Source organism: Anolis carolinensis, chromosome 6 (assembly GCF_035594765.1).
Source record: "Anolis carolinensis isolate JA03-04 chromosome 6, rAnoCar3.1.pri, whole genome shotgun sequence".
Taxonomy (NCBI): domain Eukaryota; kingdom Metazoa; phylum Chordata; class Lepidosauria; order Squamata; family Dactyloidae; genus Anolis; species Anolis carolinensis.
In genome coordinates, this window is record NC_085846.1 from 12,440,796 (window position 1) to 12,458,969 (window position 18,174).

Genomic DNA, 18,174 nt, shown 5'->3' on the forward strand with positions numbered 1-18,174 from the left:
TGCCCTGTTCCCTCCTGTCTTTCCCCATCTTATCAAGTGCTTCCTGCACATTTCCCCATCTTTCCCACACTTTCTCTCACATTCTGATGCTTGGATTCAGGAAACACCTGACTTCTGAAGATGGTCTTTGGGCTTTGTTTACATGCACTTAGGAAATGGAATGCTATGGAGTACTACTGGAAATGCTCTTATTTGTTTGTTTATTTATTTACAGCATTTATATTTCGCCCTTCTCACCCCGAAGGGGACTCAGGGCGGATCACATTACACATATAGGCAAACATTCAATGCCTTTTAACATAGAACAAAGACAAGACAAACATAGGCTCATGGGCCTCGAACTCATGACCTCCTGGTCAGAGTGATTCATTGCAGCTGGTTGCAGCTGGCTTGCTCTCCAGCCTGCACCACAGCCTGATGATGGTCTCCATGGGACTCCCATGGGACTCCATTTCCTAAGCGCATCGAAATGCAGCCCAAAGACCATCTGATGAGGTCCTAAGATAACATCAATGAGCCATTGTAGGCTATTGATAGCCTCTTTTCTGCTTTTGCCACCATTTACTGCTCTCTGGTCAGATTTCTAGAGTGTCTATAGATTACAGGATCCTGCACATCATCCCCAAATTGCAACCAGAGTTGGATTGTTATTTGTTTGTAGGTCATGCCTTTAGAATTTAGAAGAGTGGTTCTCAACCTGTGGTTCCCCAGATGTTTTGGCCTTCAACCTCAAGAAATTCTAACCGCTGGTAGACTGGTGGGGATTTCTGGGAGTTGTAGGCCTAAACACCTGGGGGTCCACAGGTTGAGAACCACTGATTTAGAAAAAAAATTGTTTCTCTACATTTCCTGCAGGCGTGAACAATTTGTCACAGAAAAAGGATCCCGGCCCGGTGCCTCGAAGGTTCTCATTGTGATAACTGATGGAGAGAAATCAGGAGACCCCTTGCAGTACAGTGACGTCATCCCAGAGGCTGAACGAGCTGGCATTATCCGCTTTGCCATTGGGGTGAGAAAACCAGCAGGGAAAATCTTAAATCATGAATATGAAGTTACTCAAGGGTTTCAAACAGGGGTCCTCAAACTTTTTAAGCAAAACATAAATGAATTCCTGTGCATGTATCTTATTTGTAGTGCAAAAAATATGAAAGAACATCAATACAATATTAAAAATGAAGAATAATTTTAATCAACATTAATTTACCAGTATTTCAATGAAAAGTGTGGGCCTGCTTTTCGCTGATGAGATAGTCACGTTAATTTGGATTGTTGTTGTTGTGTGCCTTCAAGTTGTTTCAGACTTATGGTGACCCTAAGTCTAAAGTTTAGGGTGGGGTGGAGTAAATTTGGCCTGTAGGCTTTAATTTGGTAACCCCTAGTTTAATATATAACAAAGGGATTACATTATTGGGATAGGATACCTAGGGGTTTTTTTTTGCAGGCTCCATTTACAGAACCTTGATCTGCTTTGAAAGGCTCCATCCATTTATTGAAGCAAACCAAATAGCTGTTAGAAGCACAAGAACCAGTGGGAAGTTTTCTTGTGGTAGGAAGGCAACTCAAAGGTGGAAAACTGTAGAACAGCAGTAAGGAAAGTACAACCAATGAGCTTTATGCAGGAACCTTTATTTTTTTGCCCCTTGATTCGTCCAACCCTGTTTTTAAAGGACAAACTGAGGCTGTTTTGCCTCTCCAGTGGTCAGTACTGCTACCAATGTTATACACTTTTGCTCCCTCTCATCTTCCCCAATCTGCCAAATGAAAAATAACATCTCATTGTGCTAGACATGATGTCACATCACTTCTGGATTCGGTGCAATGGTACAGTGCAAAAGCAGTAGTAGGAAAATTGCCTCCTCCTGGTGCATTTGCTCAGTCCTGGTGTAGAGGATTGATATCTTTCTCACTATTTTCAGCATGTTATCTCACTCTAAAATGCATGAGATGCTTCCAAAGAAGAATGGAGAAGGCAAGCACAATGTAGAGAAAATGAGCCAAGGACAAATGGGGAAAAGTTGGAGGAAAAGAGATGAACTGAAACACTTTAGAAGCAACTGAAAAAGGGGGACAGTAGAGGATCAATCAGGACAGTTAGATGACATTTTCCCCATTAGTAACATGTCCATATGTATTCTGAACATGTTAATTATCTATTTTGGCAGCATCATTGTCTTGAATATATATCATTCTCTGATTTATCCTTCATCCCATTCCCTGACACACTGCAAAGGTGGGGAAAGCTTTCTCAGGAGGCACAGCCAAGCAGGAGCTTATCAGTATTGCCTCTCAACCAGAGGATGACCATGTTTTCCCAGTGGACAACTTTGATGCTCTCAAGGACATCCAGAACAAACTTCAGGATAAAATTTTTGCCATTGAAGGTAACCATGTAATGAAGAAAACATGTTAAGATTCTAACAAGCAATTGAAAGAAAGATTGCCTAGGTTATGACTATCCCAAGTCCTGAAGTACATGTTATACACACACACACACACACACACACACACACACACACATATACAGTAGAGACTCACTTATCCAACACTCGGCTTATCCAACGTTCTGGATTATCCAACGCATTTTTGTAGTCAATGTTTTCAATACATTGTGGTATTTTGGTGCTAAATTCGTAAATACAGTAATTACAACAGAACATTACTGCGTATTGAACTACTTTTCTGTCAAATTTGTTGTATAACATGATGTTTTGGTGCTTAATTTGTAAAATCATAACCTAATTTGATGTTTAATAGGCTTTTCCTTAATCTCTCCTTATCATCCAACATATTCGCTTATCCAACGTTCTGCCGGCCCATTTATGTTAGATAAGTGAGATTCTACTGTGTGTGTATGTGTGTGTGTATATATATATATATATGAGACAACCGCATTATCTTGGAGGCATCTATGGACGCCAGCTCTTTGGCTTAGAAATTGAGATGAGCACCACCCCGCAGAGTCAAACATGACTAGACTTAATGTCAAGGGGAAACCTTTACATTTACTATATATATATATATATATATATATATATATATATATACACACACACACACACACACACACACACACACACACACACACACACACATATACATATATACATATATATACACATATATTCACATTTTTCAAGGCAACACTCTTTCCCTGAGATTTTTCCCCTCGCCGTATGGAATAGCGAAGATGTCCCAGACTTTAAGATTCAGGGCTTAGCCTGAAATATGGCAACTCTAGCTGGAAGAATAAATCTCAGGCCAGTCCATGATAGACAGATTGACAGCCTAGTTTATTTATATTTATTTGTTGAGTCAGAAGTGAATTGATGATACAGTTATAATGTATAAAAAAACCACAGACAACGTTAAAAATTTTTGACATCCTAATCAAAATGTAGAAGAAAGCATGAAAACATGTAATGTCAGAACTGCGTGACTTGGTCTTTCCATCCATCTTTCTTCTATAGGGACACAATCCAAAGACAGCAGCTCCTTCCAGTTAGAGATGTCCCAGGAGGGATTCAGTGCCTTGCTGACCCCGGTAAGTCATTCCCATCCCCTTCTATGAATTAATATATTGAAACTCTCAAAAACCAACGTAGATTTCCACAAGTAAAAGGCCAAATCTGATTCCGCAAATATAATGTCTAGTGTCAAAGTGGTTATGAAGTTCTTCGTCTCAGGCAAATTGCATACATATTGCATACATAAACTGGTCTGTGTAAATCTTCAGTGTTTGAACCATTAGAAGGAGGAACCTGAAAAACTAAGATCTTACTTCACTGTCATGGAGTCCTAATTTTAAGTCTTCGATACAGAAGAAAGTTTGGCAGATTATTTGCCTTTATTGAGTTATATCTCTTCCTTTTCCTCAAATTGGAACTCAAGATCACTGAAATCTGAACATATCAAAAACACATGAAACTGCAAAAATATCAGTAAAATATATACAATTATTTTTGAAAGCATTTAGACAATGTATCGAATTAAACTCGGGAAAAATTAATTTAAAAGCTTTTAAAAACTCAAAAAAATCATAAACATTAAAATTAATTGAAAACAACATTACATATTATTTTCTTTTTAGGCTAATACCATTTTTTTCCTCCACTGGTTTATGGTTTATCTTCTATTATCCCTTGTGTTGGTCTAGGATGGCCCAGCATTGGGAGCAGTAGGAGCCTATGACTGGTCCGGAGGGGTCTTCCTATATGGAAGTGGTGGCGAATCAAGCTTTATCAATATGTCAAGATTCAGTAAAGAAATGGATGATGCCTACCTTGGTATGAGTAAAAAAGTAACTTTTATTCTCTCCTGCTCTCTAGAGATGCTTTGAAATTTCGGAGCAAAGGCATTAGAGACTTTTTTTCTTTGAAGAGGGAGTCTGAAGACTTCTATCATAGCATTTCTAACTATTTATTTGGCTGTATAGATGGGAGGAGTCCACGGTGGCACAGCGGGTTAAACCACTGAGCTGTGGAGTTTGCTGACCGAAAGTTCAGTGGTTCAAATCCGGGGAGCGGGGTGAGTAGATCAATAGGTACCACTCCGGTGGGAAGGTAACAGCACTCCATACAGTCATGCCAGTGGCCACATGACCTTGGATGTGTCTACGGACAACGCCAGCTCTTCGGCTTAGAAATGGAGATGAGAACCAACCCCCAGAGTTGGACATGACTAGACTTAATGTCAGGGGAAACCCTTTACCTTTACCCTAAAGATGGGTATCAGTAGGGATATGAATACAAATACCTTCCCAGCTTCACCATGGATCTGATTCAGGACAGGTCCTATTTCAGGTGACATCATGGGAAATGTTGAATGGGACAGCAAGAGTTTTTAGAGAAGTAGTGCCTGCTTCATTGGAGTAGTAGAGGAAGATAACATTGTTCCACATCAGAAAGAAAAATGCCTTGTGATAACAATGGTCTTATTTTCCGAGAGTTGAATTTCTGTTTTCCAGTACTTTTCACATACATGCCTTCCTTGGATGCTTTTAAACAGAGGCTGGATGGCCATCTGTTGGGGATGCTTTGATTGTGCTTTTCCTGCATGGCAGGGGGTTGGACTAGGCAACCTATATAGTCTCTTTCAACACCATTATTCTATGATTATAGCCTATTTTAAGTTTGGCCCAGTGATACTCTCAAGTTGTGCAGGCCTGTTGTAAAGCGATGAACATATTGCACCCTTCTCATCAAAGGTCTTTATCCTTTATCTGATCTGATTCTGGATTTCTTGTTCCTCCAAGGTTACTCACTGCAAACAATTCGGTTGAATGGACAGAGCAGTTATGTGTTGGGGGCTCCTCGTTACCAACATGCTGGCAAGGTTGTCTGGTTCAGCCAGGAGAATGGGCAATGGAAAGTCAAATCAGAGCTGTCCACAAAAGAGGTAAAACCACTGATGAGTGAACTGTGGGTTGGATTAGCACATTCAAAGATGTTCTTTCTCGCCTGTAATAATGGGAACTGGTAATGTGGTCTATAAAAAACTATAAAAAGCAGTCTTCCCCCATTGAAGCCACCTCTCTTAATTTTGGCAAAGCATTTTCAATGCTTAGTCTCTATTTTCACACACAAGTGAAAAAGCCTGGTTTCACAGATTCAGCACAATTCATTATTTAGTATTTACATATATTCAGAGCTGGTAAAGAATTTTGCATATTTATTTGTTTGTTTACCATATTTATATCCTATGTTTCTCAATCCCGGAGGGGACTCAATACTCAATATTGGCAGTCGAACATACTCAAAATAGCATCACTCTGAAAATAATTCATTGTTAGGGCTCTCAACTAACAACATATCAAATATTCTCAAATTCCTTTGTGCTGGCATGTCAAGGTTCCCAATTGGGGGGAAAAAGTCAACTGCTCTAAATTTTGCCATCCAGGACATTTTTGGGGGAAATTTCCATAATGGGCTTTTTATAGAAGCGCAAATTTTTTGTGTGTGTGAAGTCATTATATTCTGCATAAAACATAGGTTAAAATGATGGGTTTGGGAGGGGGGGCGTATTGAATCAAAATATCACCCTAAATGACACACACAAGAAGGATAAGGGGAAAGGAATAAACAAAAAATCCCATAATGCCTTCTAATGTTGCAATTTTTTCCTTGCATAAGATAATAAAATAATAGAATTGCAGCCTAATACAGGATTCCTATGAGTTTTATGAAACCTCTGGCATTATTCTTAAAACAGAGCTTTCCAAACTGTGTTGCAACACGTTAGTGTGCCAGCTGCTTTGTATTGGTAAGTCATGTGAAAATAATGAGAAATCTCTGAATCTATGTTAAATAGGCAATAACTCAAATATTTTAAAAAATATATAAATGAAAGATTTTCATGATATATGTTGTGTCCCCATTCATTTTTTATTATAATTTATGTATTACATCTCTATCTCTTGGTTTAGCTCCCGGTTTACTAGTAAAACTGAATTACTGTGTCACAAAATGATGCATGTTTAAAAAGCGTGTCAATAAGATGAAACGTTTGGAAAGTTCTCTTCTAAAACTTCAGTTCTCAATGTACTTTGTGCGAAGTACTGATAGCTAAACATGTGCCTGTATTATTTAAATATCTATTGTGGATTAGCAGTTGTAGCATATTTTCACCCTACTAGAAAGCTGACTCTCTTTCAGTTGCAGATGCAACCCAGAGAACTAAAGAATGTCAGTAAATATAGGCAAGGGAGAGGAACAGATAGAGGAATGGGTTGATATTAGAGAGTACAATCAAGAAACTATTTTAACAATGGAAAATTTCAGCCCATCCAGATTGGCTCCTACTTCGGAGCTGCACTTTGCTCTGTGGACCTCGACAGAGACACCAACACGGATCTGGTTCTCATTGGCGCTCCTATGTACTACGACACCATGGCTGGAGGGAGGGTCTACATCTGTGAGAGGAAGGTAGGTGAAGGAGAAGGCTGTCCTAGTCTTCCCATTTTGTGGCCAAAAGGAGCTACTTAAGGGCAGCTATTCATAGGCCGGGCTTTGATTAAAGTGGGCATGGGCTCTTTTTACAGTGAACGAAAGGGGCAATGGGGAGTGAGTGCAGTGTTTTTAATATCATGGTGTAAACGGTTCTAATAGCTTGTGCAGAGTGTTTGTAGAAGCAGAGATGGAGCAATTTAGCTACAGATTTTCCCCAGTGGCAGTCTTCCTATTTCCCCCAGGGAAGAGGAGATTTGGGGTATGAAAGAATTGGATTGAAGTATGGAGGTGGGTGGGTGGGAGGTGCTCTTTTTTAAAGTCAGAATTTCAAAATAGTCTTGTGAAATTTTAAAAATGGATGGGTGGCAAACATTAGAACCAGAAGATGCTGAATTCTCTTATGTTCAACCAGCAAATTCTGGGATATCTAATTTTCTCTGAGGCCCCTTCTACACTGCCATATAATCCAGATTTTCAAAGCAGATAATCCACATTATCTGCTTTGAACTGGATTATATGAGTCTACACTGCCATATAATCCAGTTCCAAGCAGATAATCTGGACTTTATATGGCAGTGTAGAAGGGGCCTCAAACTGAGGCCCTTTCATACTATACAGTTACAGTGCTATGATTGCATTCTGATGACCATGGCATTTTCTTAAGGGATACTGGAATTGTATTTAGATTTCTCACCTAGAAAGCTCTCGTACTTCCTGAAATGCAAACCCCAGAATCCCAAAAGATGCAACCATCCAGATAAGGTAAGGTCATCCTAGTATGCTTTTGTAGTGTGAAAGAGCTCTAATACTCCTACGATTCCAGGAAGAACTACAGAACAAACAGTGCCCAGGCTGAAAGAAAGAGCACTTTTGTCTGATCATTCTTTGTTCCAACTACTCACCTGTCCCCTTTCCTAACTTTTACAGGGAGAGTCATTTCTCTGCAGCAAAGAATTGCATGGAGAAACCAACAACCCCTTTGGCCGCTTTGGAGCTAGCATAGCAGAAATAGGTGAAATATCTGGGGACCGATGGACAGATGTGGCAGTCGGGGCTCCAATGGAGGATGAGAATCGAGGAACTGTGTATATATTTCGAGGAAGCCGGAGATCCATAAACCAAGAATACAGCCAGGTGAGCCTACAGCTTCTGAAATTCCCTTCACTCCACCACTATACAAGCAGCTGTCACTTCCCCAAGGCTTTGTTCTTAGTAGCTGATGGTACAACATACCTTCCCTACCTCCCTTCTTCTGTCCACAGCGTATCAGAAGTTCCCAGTTTGCCAATAATCTTCAGTACTTTGGCCAAGCGATTGGTGCTGGATCAGACCTTACTGGAGATGGACTTCCAGATGTTGCAGTGGGAGCTGAAGGACAAGTGCTGCTGCTCAGGTGAAGAGCTTAAAGTCTTGTGTTGGCCACCTAGTAAAAGAAAGCTACCTGTGCCTGCATTCATTCCTGACTGCCACTCTACAAAGTTATGCATCTCAATGAAGATGACAGAATGGGATGATCAAAGTTAAATGGCACATCTGAATGCAACCCTAACACTGCCTAGCAGAGGAGGAAAAACTATGTCAGTAATAGCCCAGAGTAAAATAAAGGTAAAGTTTTCCCTTGACATTAAGTCTAGTCATGTCCAACTCTGGGGGTTGGTGCTCATTTCCATTTCTAAGCCAAAGATATGACATTGTCCGTAGACACCTCCAAGGTCATGTGGCCAGCATGACTGCATGGAGCACTGTTATCTTTCTGCAAGAGCGGTACCTATTGAATTACTCACATTTTCATATTTTCAAACTGCTAGATTGGCAGAAGCTGGGGCTAACAGCGGGAGTTCACCCCACTTCCGGATTTGAACCGCAGACCTTTTAATCAGCAAGTTCAGCAGCTCAGCAGTTTAATTCGCTGTGCGACCAGGGGCTCCCCAGAGTAGAAGTGACTTTTCTCTTGTGATAGCTGACAATATATATCTATGGCAACTTTATGAATGAGAGTGCTTCAAGGTTATCAACTGCCCCATTCAGTCATCAAAAATGCCCCAGATGTACATCTCTTCGATTTTTGCTTTCCTTTTCTCATTCTGCTGCCATCAGTGGTTCCCAGTGCCTGCTATCTAAAGAAACTGGACCAAGGACTAGTGACACTTACACAACTTGGAGCTACACAGACTTGGGAGAAATTGGATTTTCCTATAGTTTAAGCGCAGACGAAATTAAATGTCTTTAAAACAGAGATGTGCACATATGTATCCCAGAGAGTATAGCAAATACATAAGCTGCATATAGAATCATAGAATCTAGAGTTGGAAGAGACCTCACAGGCCATCCAGTCCAGCCCCCTGCCAAGAAGCAGGAAAATCACACTCAAAGCACGTGGCCATTAAAACATTGGTGCTGATTTAGATAATATCATGCTAAATATAATTCATTCTTTTGTGATGCAGGTAGTACTTCCTCAAGCTCCCCAGTGGGTTGAATCACTCAGAGTGGATATAAAATGACACTCTAGGTTCCTAGGATCCTCAACTATAATAATTTCCCTTTTCTATCCGCAATAGGTCTCGACCTGTGCTCCAAGTGCATTCCAGGATCACCTTTGAACCATCTATAATCCCCCTTTCTGCCTTTGAGTGCAAGGACCAGGGGGTCTTGAACAAGGAGATCAGCAAAGCAACTGTTTGTCTCGCTGTTAAGTCGGACCCTCGGTTTACATTAAGTAAGCCCACAAATCTCAGGGGTTGAGTCAACACAAGGTTTAATTGCTTTTACACCATCACTGTAGGACTTCTCCCCTTCTCGTCAAGATCAAGATGACATCAGGGACTCTGGCACTCCCTACAATTTAATGACACATACCAATCAGGGAGCCAATTTGTATGCTGGATTAGACTGTGAAGACCGAGGTTCAGTCCCCTCTCAGCCACAAAAAAACCATTGGACAGCCTTGGGCAAGACATTTCCCCATTTCAAAGGAAGGTCATACCATAGCTGAATAAATCTTTCTACACAATATGACCATATTCTCAGTGTAAGTCACAAATGCCTGGAAGGCACAAAACACAATTGACTATAACCATGTGACTTTTAAAATGATTTTCCAAGAATTTTTGTATCTTTTAGAGACTATTTATTTATTTATCATATCAGAAACAAACAGAGGATACAAGTTGTAATGTATTTGAAAAGACAAGCAAAATTTAAAAAAAAAACTTTGTAGAGACTTAGTAGTAGTAAAATCAGTAATAGGAGACAGTTGCTCAATCAAATAACTTTTTCAATACAACAGATCTTCCCAATGATATGTGCAGCTGAAGAAAAATACTGGGCAGCTTCTAGAGAAAAGTTTAGTTTTTGTGAGACAACAGTGAGCCTGCAAAGACCTTTACAGCACCCGATACACATTGAACTTGTCACTCTAGGGTGTGCCCTTCCGTTTCCTTCAACATTTTCTGAAAGATACGTTGACAAAGAAATACTTTTGGTAGGAAGAACCCCCGAAATGCACTGCCTTGTTCTCATATGAACCCCTCATTAGATCCAGGGACCTAAAAAGTCTACAAGAAAGATTATTAGAAAGGCAGCAATCCTGAGGAAAAGCCTAGGCAATGTTATGAACTTTCTAGGTACAGTATCCTGCAATTTTCAAATTCTGGAGATATCTTGTGAAGAAGTAGCCCACCACATGAGAACCTTCCGCAGAAACCTTTTCTGTGATGGGTAAGAGGAAGAATCCATAAAACAGATGGTTGACATTTCCTCCCTCTTTTATTTCCTCAGGCAATAGCATTTCCAGCACCATCCGGTACACTTTGGCCTTGGATTATGGTCGAAGTATGATCCGGGCTGTTTTTCAAGGTGGTTCAAGCACCTCCACCATCACTGAAGAGCTGCAAGTGGACCTTAGGGAAAACTGCAAGGACTATCGCATAAAGTTGCCGGTGAGTTTAGAGCTCTTGCGGGAATGTATATGAAACAGTTGTTGCCACAGAATCAAGCACTTCCTCTCTCATTTTTGTCTCCTGCGACTCCATGAGGAAAGACCTGCATAGAAGACAGTCTCACTCCTTTAAGCCTCCGGTTGAATTACACCCTGACAGGAGATCCCATTCAGGGTTCTAATAACCTGCGAGCCATCCTAGGTGAAGACGAGCCCCGTCAGTTTACGGAATATGTAAGTCCGTGCTCTTTGCACATCTAGCCTTGCCTCTGTGGATGAATATCATTATATGATTGAGGTCTTAATTTCAGGAGAAATCATCTTATGACAGACCCAGTGTGAAAAGCTTTTATGAGATATGATATACATTCATATGATTAAACCTCTGATCTTCTTCCTCTTCCCTTCTTATCATTATTATTATTTGTATCCCACTTTATATCTCTTTTTAAAAAGTCTCAGAGTGGCTCATAATAAAAAAAACAATTCAATATAAATAGTTATTAAGTGGAATTGACTCTCAGTTCAGGATAGCTCGTATGTTGCCAGAATGCTCTGGTTTCAGAATTTCTATGGCCTTTAAACAAAATAACAATCTCTTCCATCTTAACCTATCTGGCAAAGTAGATGTGAAGATAAAATAGTAGGGAAAGCATCCTAGAGGTGCAAGATATAGATCAGATGAGGAAATAAATTTGGTGTCAACATTTAGAGAGAAAGTGTTAAACATCTGCTCAGTAGCAAGGCAGAACAGGATATAGGGTTACAACCTGTTTTGGACAGGGTCAGGAGCAACCGGAGTTGCTTCTGGAGTGAGAGAATTGGCTGTCTGCAAGGATGTTGCCCAGGGGAGACCAGGATGTTTTTGATATTTTTACCATCCTTGTGGGAGGCTTCTCTCATGTCCCCGCATGGAGCTGGAGCTCATCCGCGCTCTCCCCGGGTGGGATTCGAACCTGGCAGCCTTCAGGTCAGCAACCCAACCTTCAAGTCACGAGGCTTTTATCCCCTAGGCCACCGGAGGCTCCACATTACCCCTGAAGTCACAGGTTTGTAGCTTGGGGGTGATCCTGAATTCATCGCCGACCCTGAGCACCTTCGCACAGTTTAAACTTATATGTCAGCTGCGCACTTACCTTGAGATGCCAGACTTGACTATGTTAGTCCACACCTTAATCACATCCCGTTTGGACTACTGCAATGCCCTCTACATGGGGCTGTCAATCAAGACAGTTCGGAAGCTTCAACTAGTACAGAGATCAGCGGCCAGCAGAGGCGACCCTAGGTAATTTTGGGGGGTAGGCGAACCAAATCTTCCCCCCTCCCACATAAACCAATACCTGAGGCTGAGAGCTGGAGAACAGCCAAACGAGGAAGGCCAGGCTCAAGGAAGGCCTAGCTATTCTAGGGAGACCTCGCGAGGTCTCGCAGGTAGAGCCTGGCCTTCCTGGAGCCTGGCCTTCCTCGAGCCTGGCCTTCCTCGTTCTGCCGTTTGGCGAGCAATGGTCCACGTTGCCGCCGCCACCAGGGACCATCGTTCGCCAAACGGCAGAACGAGGAAGGCCAGGCTCCAGGAAGGCTAGGCTCTACCCGTGAGACCTCGCGAGGTCTCCCTAGAACAGCTAGGCCTCCCTGGAGAGCTCGCTCGCTGCCGAGCGAGGCCTTCCTGTTCGGCGGCAAGCAAGCCGATGGTTTTCACTGGGGGGGCGCCCCTGGGGACCATGCCCCTGGGGACCAATGGCGCCCCTGGGGACCATGCGCTCCAAGCAGGGTCATAATTGGCCTCCATGTTGGACCGGCCCTGGCGGCCAGGTTACTAACTGGAGTGCCGCACAGGGAGAGAACCACTCCCATGTTGTGGCAACTCCACTGGTTGCCAGTCTGCTTCCAGGCTAGATACAAAGTGCTGGTCATTACCTTTAAAGCCCTAAATGGTTCAGGTCCAGGCTACTTGTGAAACCGCATCTCCTCTTACGTACCAACTTGGACACTGCAGTCAGCGGAGGAAGCCCTACTCTCGGTCCCACCCCCGTCTCAAGTGTGGCTGGTGGGAACGAGAGAGAGGGCCTTCTCCATGTTCGCTCACCACCTCTGGAATTCCCTCCCTTAAGAAATAAAAATGGCCCCTCCATCCTTTCATTCAAAAAACAATTAAAAACTCATCTCTGTACATTGACATATGGAGCGGAGGATGACTAGCAGTCTACATTCACTCAGTAGTCTGGTTCCTGAATTTGCCACCATATTCTGACTTAGTTGGGTTTTGTCTTACTTGAATCTGATTATATCGCTGGCTCCACTGGTTGTATTACCTTTTAATAACAATTTTAATTGAATGTTAAATATAGTTTATATGATTTATGTTTAATATTTATTATGTTAGATGTAAATTAACTGGTTGTTTTATGTTCCTAGTTATGTATTGGATCTGGCATTGAATGTTTGCCATCCTTTGTTTGTAATCTGAATCCCCTCAGGGAGAGAGGGCAGAATATAATAAAGTTTTTTATTATTTTTATTATTGTCAAGACACTCTTTGGTTGTAATATAATTTTACTAGCCTCACTCATCCCCAAAGACAGTTGTCCTCTTTGTAATCTTCCTCACAGCTGCCTTTTGAAAAGAACTGTGGCAGAGATGGCGTCTGTAAAGATGAATTAAAAACTTCCTTCAATTTCTCTGGGTAAGATATGATCTTTCATCTTGATATCCCCCTTATACAGTGAAATTTGCATGGGCTCATTGGCAATATCCTAGTGAATTTCCAGTGTTCATGACTTCACCCTTTAAAGAATCACATGGTGGAATGTCTGAGATACAACCACTGGAAATTGGGAATACAGAGTCCAATTTGCATTTACATTTTTCCTAATTTCCACTTTCCAAGGCTTATCTTGAGCCGGGGTTTAGATTACATCTTTTGACTGCAAGGCTCATTCCTGGAATACATGAAGTCACACTAAAGAAGGTGAACATATTGTAGAGTGACTTCACTCCAAAGTACAGAAGTTATTGAGCAGATCCTGTCTTCCTTTTCTTCAGTCTGGACACACTGGTGGTGGGCGTGACGACTGAGGTCAATGCCACAGTTTTCATCCGAAACGATGGAGAAGACTCCTACAGCACCACTTTGAACTTCTTATATCCTTCTGCATTATCCTACCGCAGGTTCACATTATTGAAGGTATGAAGGGCAGAGGGCAACCATATGTGTCAGGGGAGGAAGGGGTGGGCTGGTTTACAAAAGAGCTACTTGCACCATTAATTGCTTTCAAAATTGGTTCTCGCTCTATTCAGTCCAACAGGCTATTTGCGGTCATTAAATGTGGCTCCGTCCCTGCTGCTGAAGATGACCCTGTAGGGAACAGTACTTGTAGCATCAATCACCCCATCTTCCGAAGTGGGGCAGAGGTAAACTCCAACTGCTACCAGAGCGCTCTCAGCTGCTATGTGTCTTCCTCTACCATCCTTTTTGCATAAGGATGCAGCAGGCCACCGCATCGTTATGCCGAAAGGACAAAGAAAATGAGGAGGGCCTGAGGTGAACACCCAGGGGACCACATCCAGCCCCCGGACTTTAGTTTGCCCATGCTGCTATAGGAGAATGTTCGCCATTGAGTTTAGTATCTTTATTTGAAAGAAGTAGGCAATCCCTCATCCAAATACATTACTATGAAGGTCTGTATGACTTATACAGTCTGTCACTGACTCAAGGGTGGATCTACACTATAAATCATGCAGTTTGGTACCACTTTAATTGCTATGGCTCAATGTTCTGGAGTTGTGGTTTTTCACAGTCTTTTGACTACTCTGCTAAAGAGTGCTCTGTGTTTCACCAAACTACAAATCCCAGAATTCCATCGAATTGAGTCGCAACCATTAAAGTGGTCTCAAATTGCATTATTTCTACAGTGTAGATGCATCCCAAGTGATCTTTAGTTCCAGAGGCATTTGTTTACAGTGCAGAGGAAAACAGATTTATTCCATTTTAAGATTCTTGTTAGGTAATGACCACCACACAAATGGTTTCTTCTAAGGAAGTCTGATCATTTTAGCCTTTGGAGGAAACCAAGGTTTCTTTGTCAGTTCTTTAGAAAACTATAATTCTCAGAAGCCTTGAGTAGAAGCCATTGCAATTATGCTAGTTAAAATCTGCACCTCTTTATTGCACAAATATATAATAACTCTTGTTGTTGTGGCTGCTGCTATTGCTGTATGCCTTCAAGTTGTCTATGATTGCCAGTGACCACAGGAGACTCTATCATTCATTCAGAGGGGTGTTGCCATTGCCTTTCAGAATAATCCCTTACTGACTTCAAGTTTTGGGAAAAGCAGAAGTTCTGGATTTGTTTCATCACCTTTCTACCCTCTCTCATATTTTGTTTTGTTTTGTTCTGCTTCAGGTTATCTTCATTGCCACATTTTCCATATCTCAGAATGCAGATTTGGGTCTAGAGGTGCAGATCAATGCTACAGCGGGCAGGTAAAATTCACCGTGTCTTGATCTGACAATGTTGGCATTGATACAATTCAACTGGTTTCAGATCATCAGTCAAGGGGTCGAAAACACTTTCAAACTAGTTTGCAGAAAAATCCTCACTCAGAAAGGTTTACTTGGAAGCAGGGATGTAATTCTTCACTAATGTTCTTCTCAAAGGAAACAATGAAAATCTTTAGTAATTGTCTTCCTTCTGCAAGGAAGTCTTCAAAAACCATTCAGTTTTTGATGTCTATACACAATTTGGCACTTGTTCTGCATAAAATTCACACCGTTGTTTTGTATGGAAAATATCAGCGCAGAAAACACGGTTTTCTGTACAAATCAAGCATGTAACTTTTTGGTAGTATAAATCCTTTTCTCTGAAGGAAATGGCATATTCTTTCCCTTATGGCAGGGCAAAAAAATGTTGGTGTATTTCGTGGATGATGGGACATGCCTATTTATGTTATATCTTCTGTCTCATCATTTTTCCAGTGAAAACAGTGGTCTCATTACACAGGACATGATTCACCAAGAAAAGCTTCCCGTCAAATATGCTGTATATATCTTTGTCAACGCGTAAGTGACCATAAGAATTCCAGAGTCAAAGCATTCCTCCTGCCTGGTTTTCTCCTTATTTGTTATTGACCATAAAGGGGTTTTTTATTGACTACGAAAGGCATTGTTCTACACTGGTGGTTCTCAACCTGGGGTCCCCAGATGTTTTGGCCTTCAACTCCCAGAAATCCTAACAGCTGGCAACTGGCTGGGATTTCTGGAAGTTTTAGACCAAAAACATCTGGGGACCCCAGGTTGAGAACCACTGCTCCGCACTCTTGATAGAGGTAATTATTCTCTAAGAAGACAAAAATTTGACTACACATCCCTTACTGAATTATTCTGGATTGTGTTTCATGATAGAGCAGTAAACCTTCTTCATTGCCGAAAAATATCCAGAATGGCTGAGTTTGCTTCACCCTTATAAGTCTATAAACAAATAAGCAGATAGAGAAGATTCAATAAGATTCAAGATTCAAGATAGTCCTATTTGTTTCGTACAGCCTGCCTACTCAGCTTACAGTAGCTTCTGAACATTGAAAGGCAGGACATATCCTGTCCTTTGCCTTAGGCAACAAAATATCTTGTTCTGGCACCATGAAGCTCTTGACAACAATGTTAACCCCATGATTAATTGATCTAATCTCTATTTAAATATCTACAGTAATTTTTAAATGTCTATCTTAATCTTCCCTCAATAAATTGACATATTATAATTTTCATTTTTCTTGTTCACTTTTGTTTAATGAATCATTAAACTCATTCTGGTTTTCTGACTCTTTATCCTTATAATTTTTGGCTTCTAATTGATTTGGACCGAGAATAACTGTCTATAATGTTCTTTCCTTGCTGAATATTGTGGTGCAAGGAAGTTTTTGCCATGTCTAATCAAGCCTCATCAACACTATCATATCATGCAGTTTGAACTGCTTATATGATCATTGTAGACTCATCTAATACAGACTGAATTGCTTTCAAGTGGATTATATGAGTCTACACCGTTAGGCTGTTAGGGATTGTGGGTGCTGAAGTCTAAAACACCCAGAGGGCTGAAGTTTGCCCAGGTCTGCTCTAAAATGGTCTTTGGAATGCATTGATCTTAGAATGACTGGTTGATTTTTACCCTCTCCTCTTTTTTTCCAGTATTGATAAATCAACAAAGTATGTCAATTTTTCTGTTGGACAGGAAAATCAAAATCGAACTGTGGAACATATATACGAGGTGAGGAGGAAGTTGGTTGGGAATATGGAATGTACGGAGAATATGGGTTTGGGAATATGGAACATTTGAGGGGCGTGGGGTCAAGCTTCAGGAAAATCAAGCCTTTGAGACAGATTGGAATAAAAAAACACACCTCCTGGTGTGTTGAAAAATTAGAGTGATGAGACGTATGACTCATGAGCTCCTATTTACTTATGCATCACCTTCTTCAACTTTTCTTCCTCCTTTAGGTGAAGAATACATACCAACGAAAGGTTAATGTCTCCGTGGTGTTTCAGTTTCCTGTGGAACTGAGTGAGACGTGGGTGTGGAATGCATCCCTAGAGTTTCCCAAAGAGGTATATCTCCCAAGACCACAAAGATGTGATTGTTTATTTAGCTGGGGAATTAGAATAAGCAATAGTGTCAGGAGTGTATGTAGAGCAGGCATGGGAAAACTACAGCTCTCAAGGTGTTTTGACTTCAACTCCCACAATTCCTAATAGCCTATAGAGGAAGTGTTTCTTCAGTATTTCTCAATTCTTTCATACCAGAAGCGATTTGCAGCTTCTCAAGTCTCTCCTGACATGAAAAAAAACCCTTGTTCTTTGGAAATATTAATTATTAATTAATTATACTGTGTTGCTTACAATTAACAGAAAAATACAGTACAGGTTAAATTAAATTCACAATCTAATGACTTTATTAATTATGGATTGCATTTTAATTTTAAATCAAGGTGGCAACTATAAATTTGAACACATGTATTATGACAGAACAGCAAAGAGCAGCAGTGGTTCAGAAGTGGCACCTTAAGGGCTTTCTCTTGTGATTGACTGGGGAAATGCTTTGAAGGTTTATGTCTAGGAAGGTAATTAACCTCATTAGTCAATTACACTATATAGGGCACATTTAGAGAAGTAATTCACGATATAGATTTATCAATTGCACTGTGTTGTTGCATCTAGCATTTTGTCACAAACATTTTGACAACAAATTATGCTGCTTTTTGTATATGCATCGGATTAAAAAATAAGGGCACAAAAAGTGC

The 18,174-nt window shown here is 41.0% G+C and overlaps 1 protein-coding gene across 1 annotated transcript in view; it reads left to right on the forward strand.

Annotated features, from left to right (window-relative positions):
* Positions 1 to 18,174, forward strand: part of LOC100556984 (integrin alpha-M) — a 34,428-nt gene that overhangs the window by 11,713 nt on the left and 4,541 nt on the right. The window contains exons 8-25 of the mRNA XM_062957098.1: positions 856 to 1,009; positions 2,231 to 2,381; positions 3,468 to 3,541; positions 4,154 to 4,283; positions 5,252 to 5,394; positions 6,777 to 6,920; positions 7,872 to 8,078; positions 8,207 to 8,337; positions 9,506 to 9,663; positions 10,725 to 10,885; positions 10,987 to 11,118; positions 13,494 to 13,567; positions 13,927 to 14,068; positions 14,182 to 14,295; positions 15,288 to 15,367; positions 15,860 to 15,943; positions 17,066 to 17,144; positions 17,375 to 17,482. Coding sequence (XP_062813168.1) covers positions 856 to 1,009; positions 2,231 to 2,381; positions 3,468 to 3,541; positions 4,154 to 4,283; positions 5,252 to 5,394; positions 6,777 to 6,920; positions 7,872 to 8,078; positions 8,207 to 8,337; positions 9,506 to 9,663; positions 10,725 to 10,885; positions 10,987 to 11,118; positions 13,494 to 13,567; positions 13,927 to 14,068; positions 14,182 to 14,295; positions 15,288 to 15,367; positions 15,860 to 15,943; positions 17,066 to 17,144; positions 17,375 to 17,482 — 2,266 coding nt within the window. The remainder of the gene's footprint in view (positions 1 to 855; positions 1,010 to 2,230; positions 2,382 to 3,467; positions 3,542 to 4,153; positions 4,284 to 5,251; positions 5,395 to 6,776; positions 6,921 to 7,871; positions 8,079 to 8,206; positions 8,338 to 9,505; positions 9,664 to 10,724; positions 10,886 to 10,986; positions 11,119 to 13,493; positions 13,568 to 13,926; positions 14,069 to 14,181; positions 14,296 to 15,287; positions 15,368 to 15,859; positions 15,944 to 17,065; positions 17,145 to 17,374; positions 17,483 to 18,174) is intronic.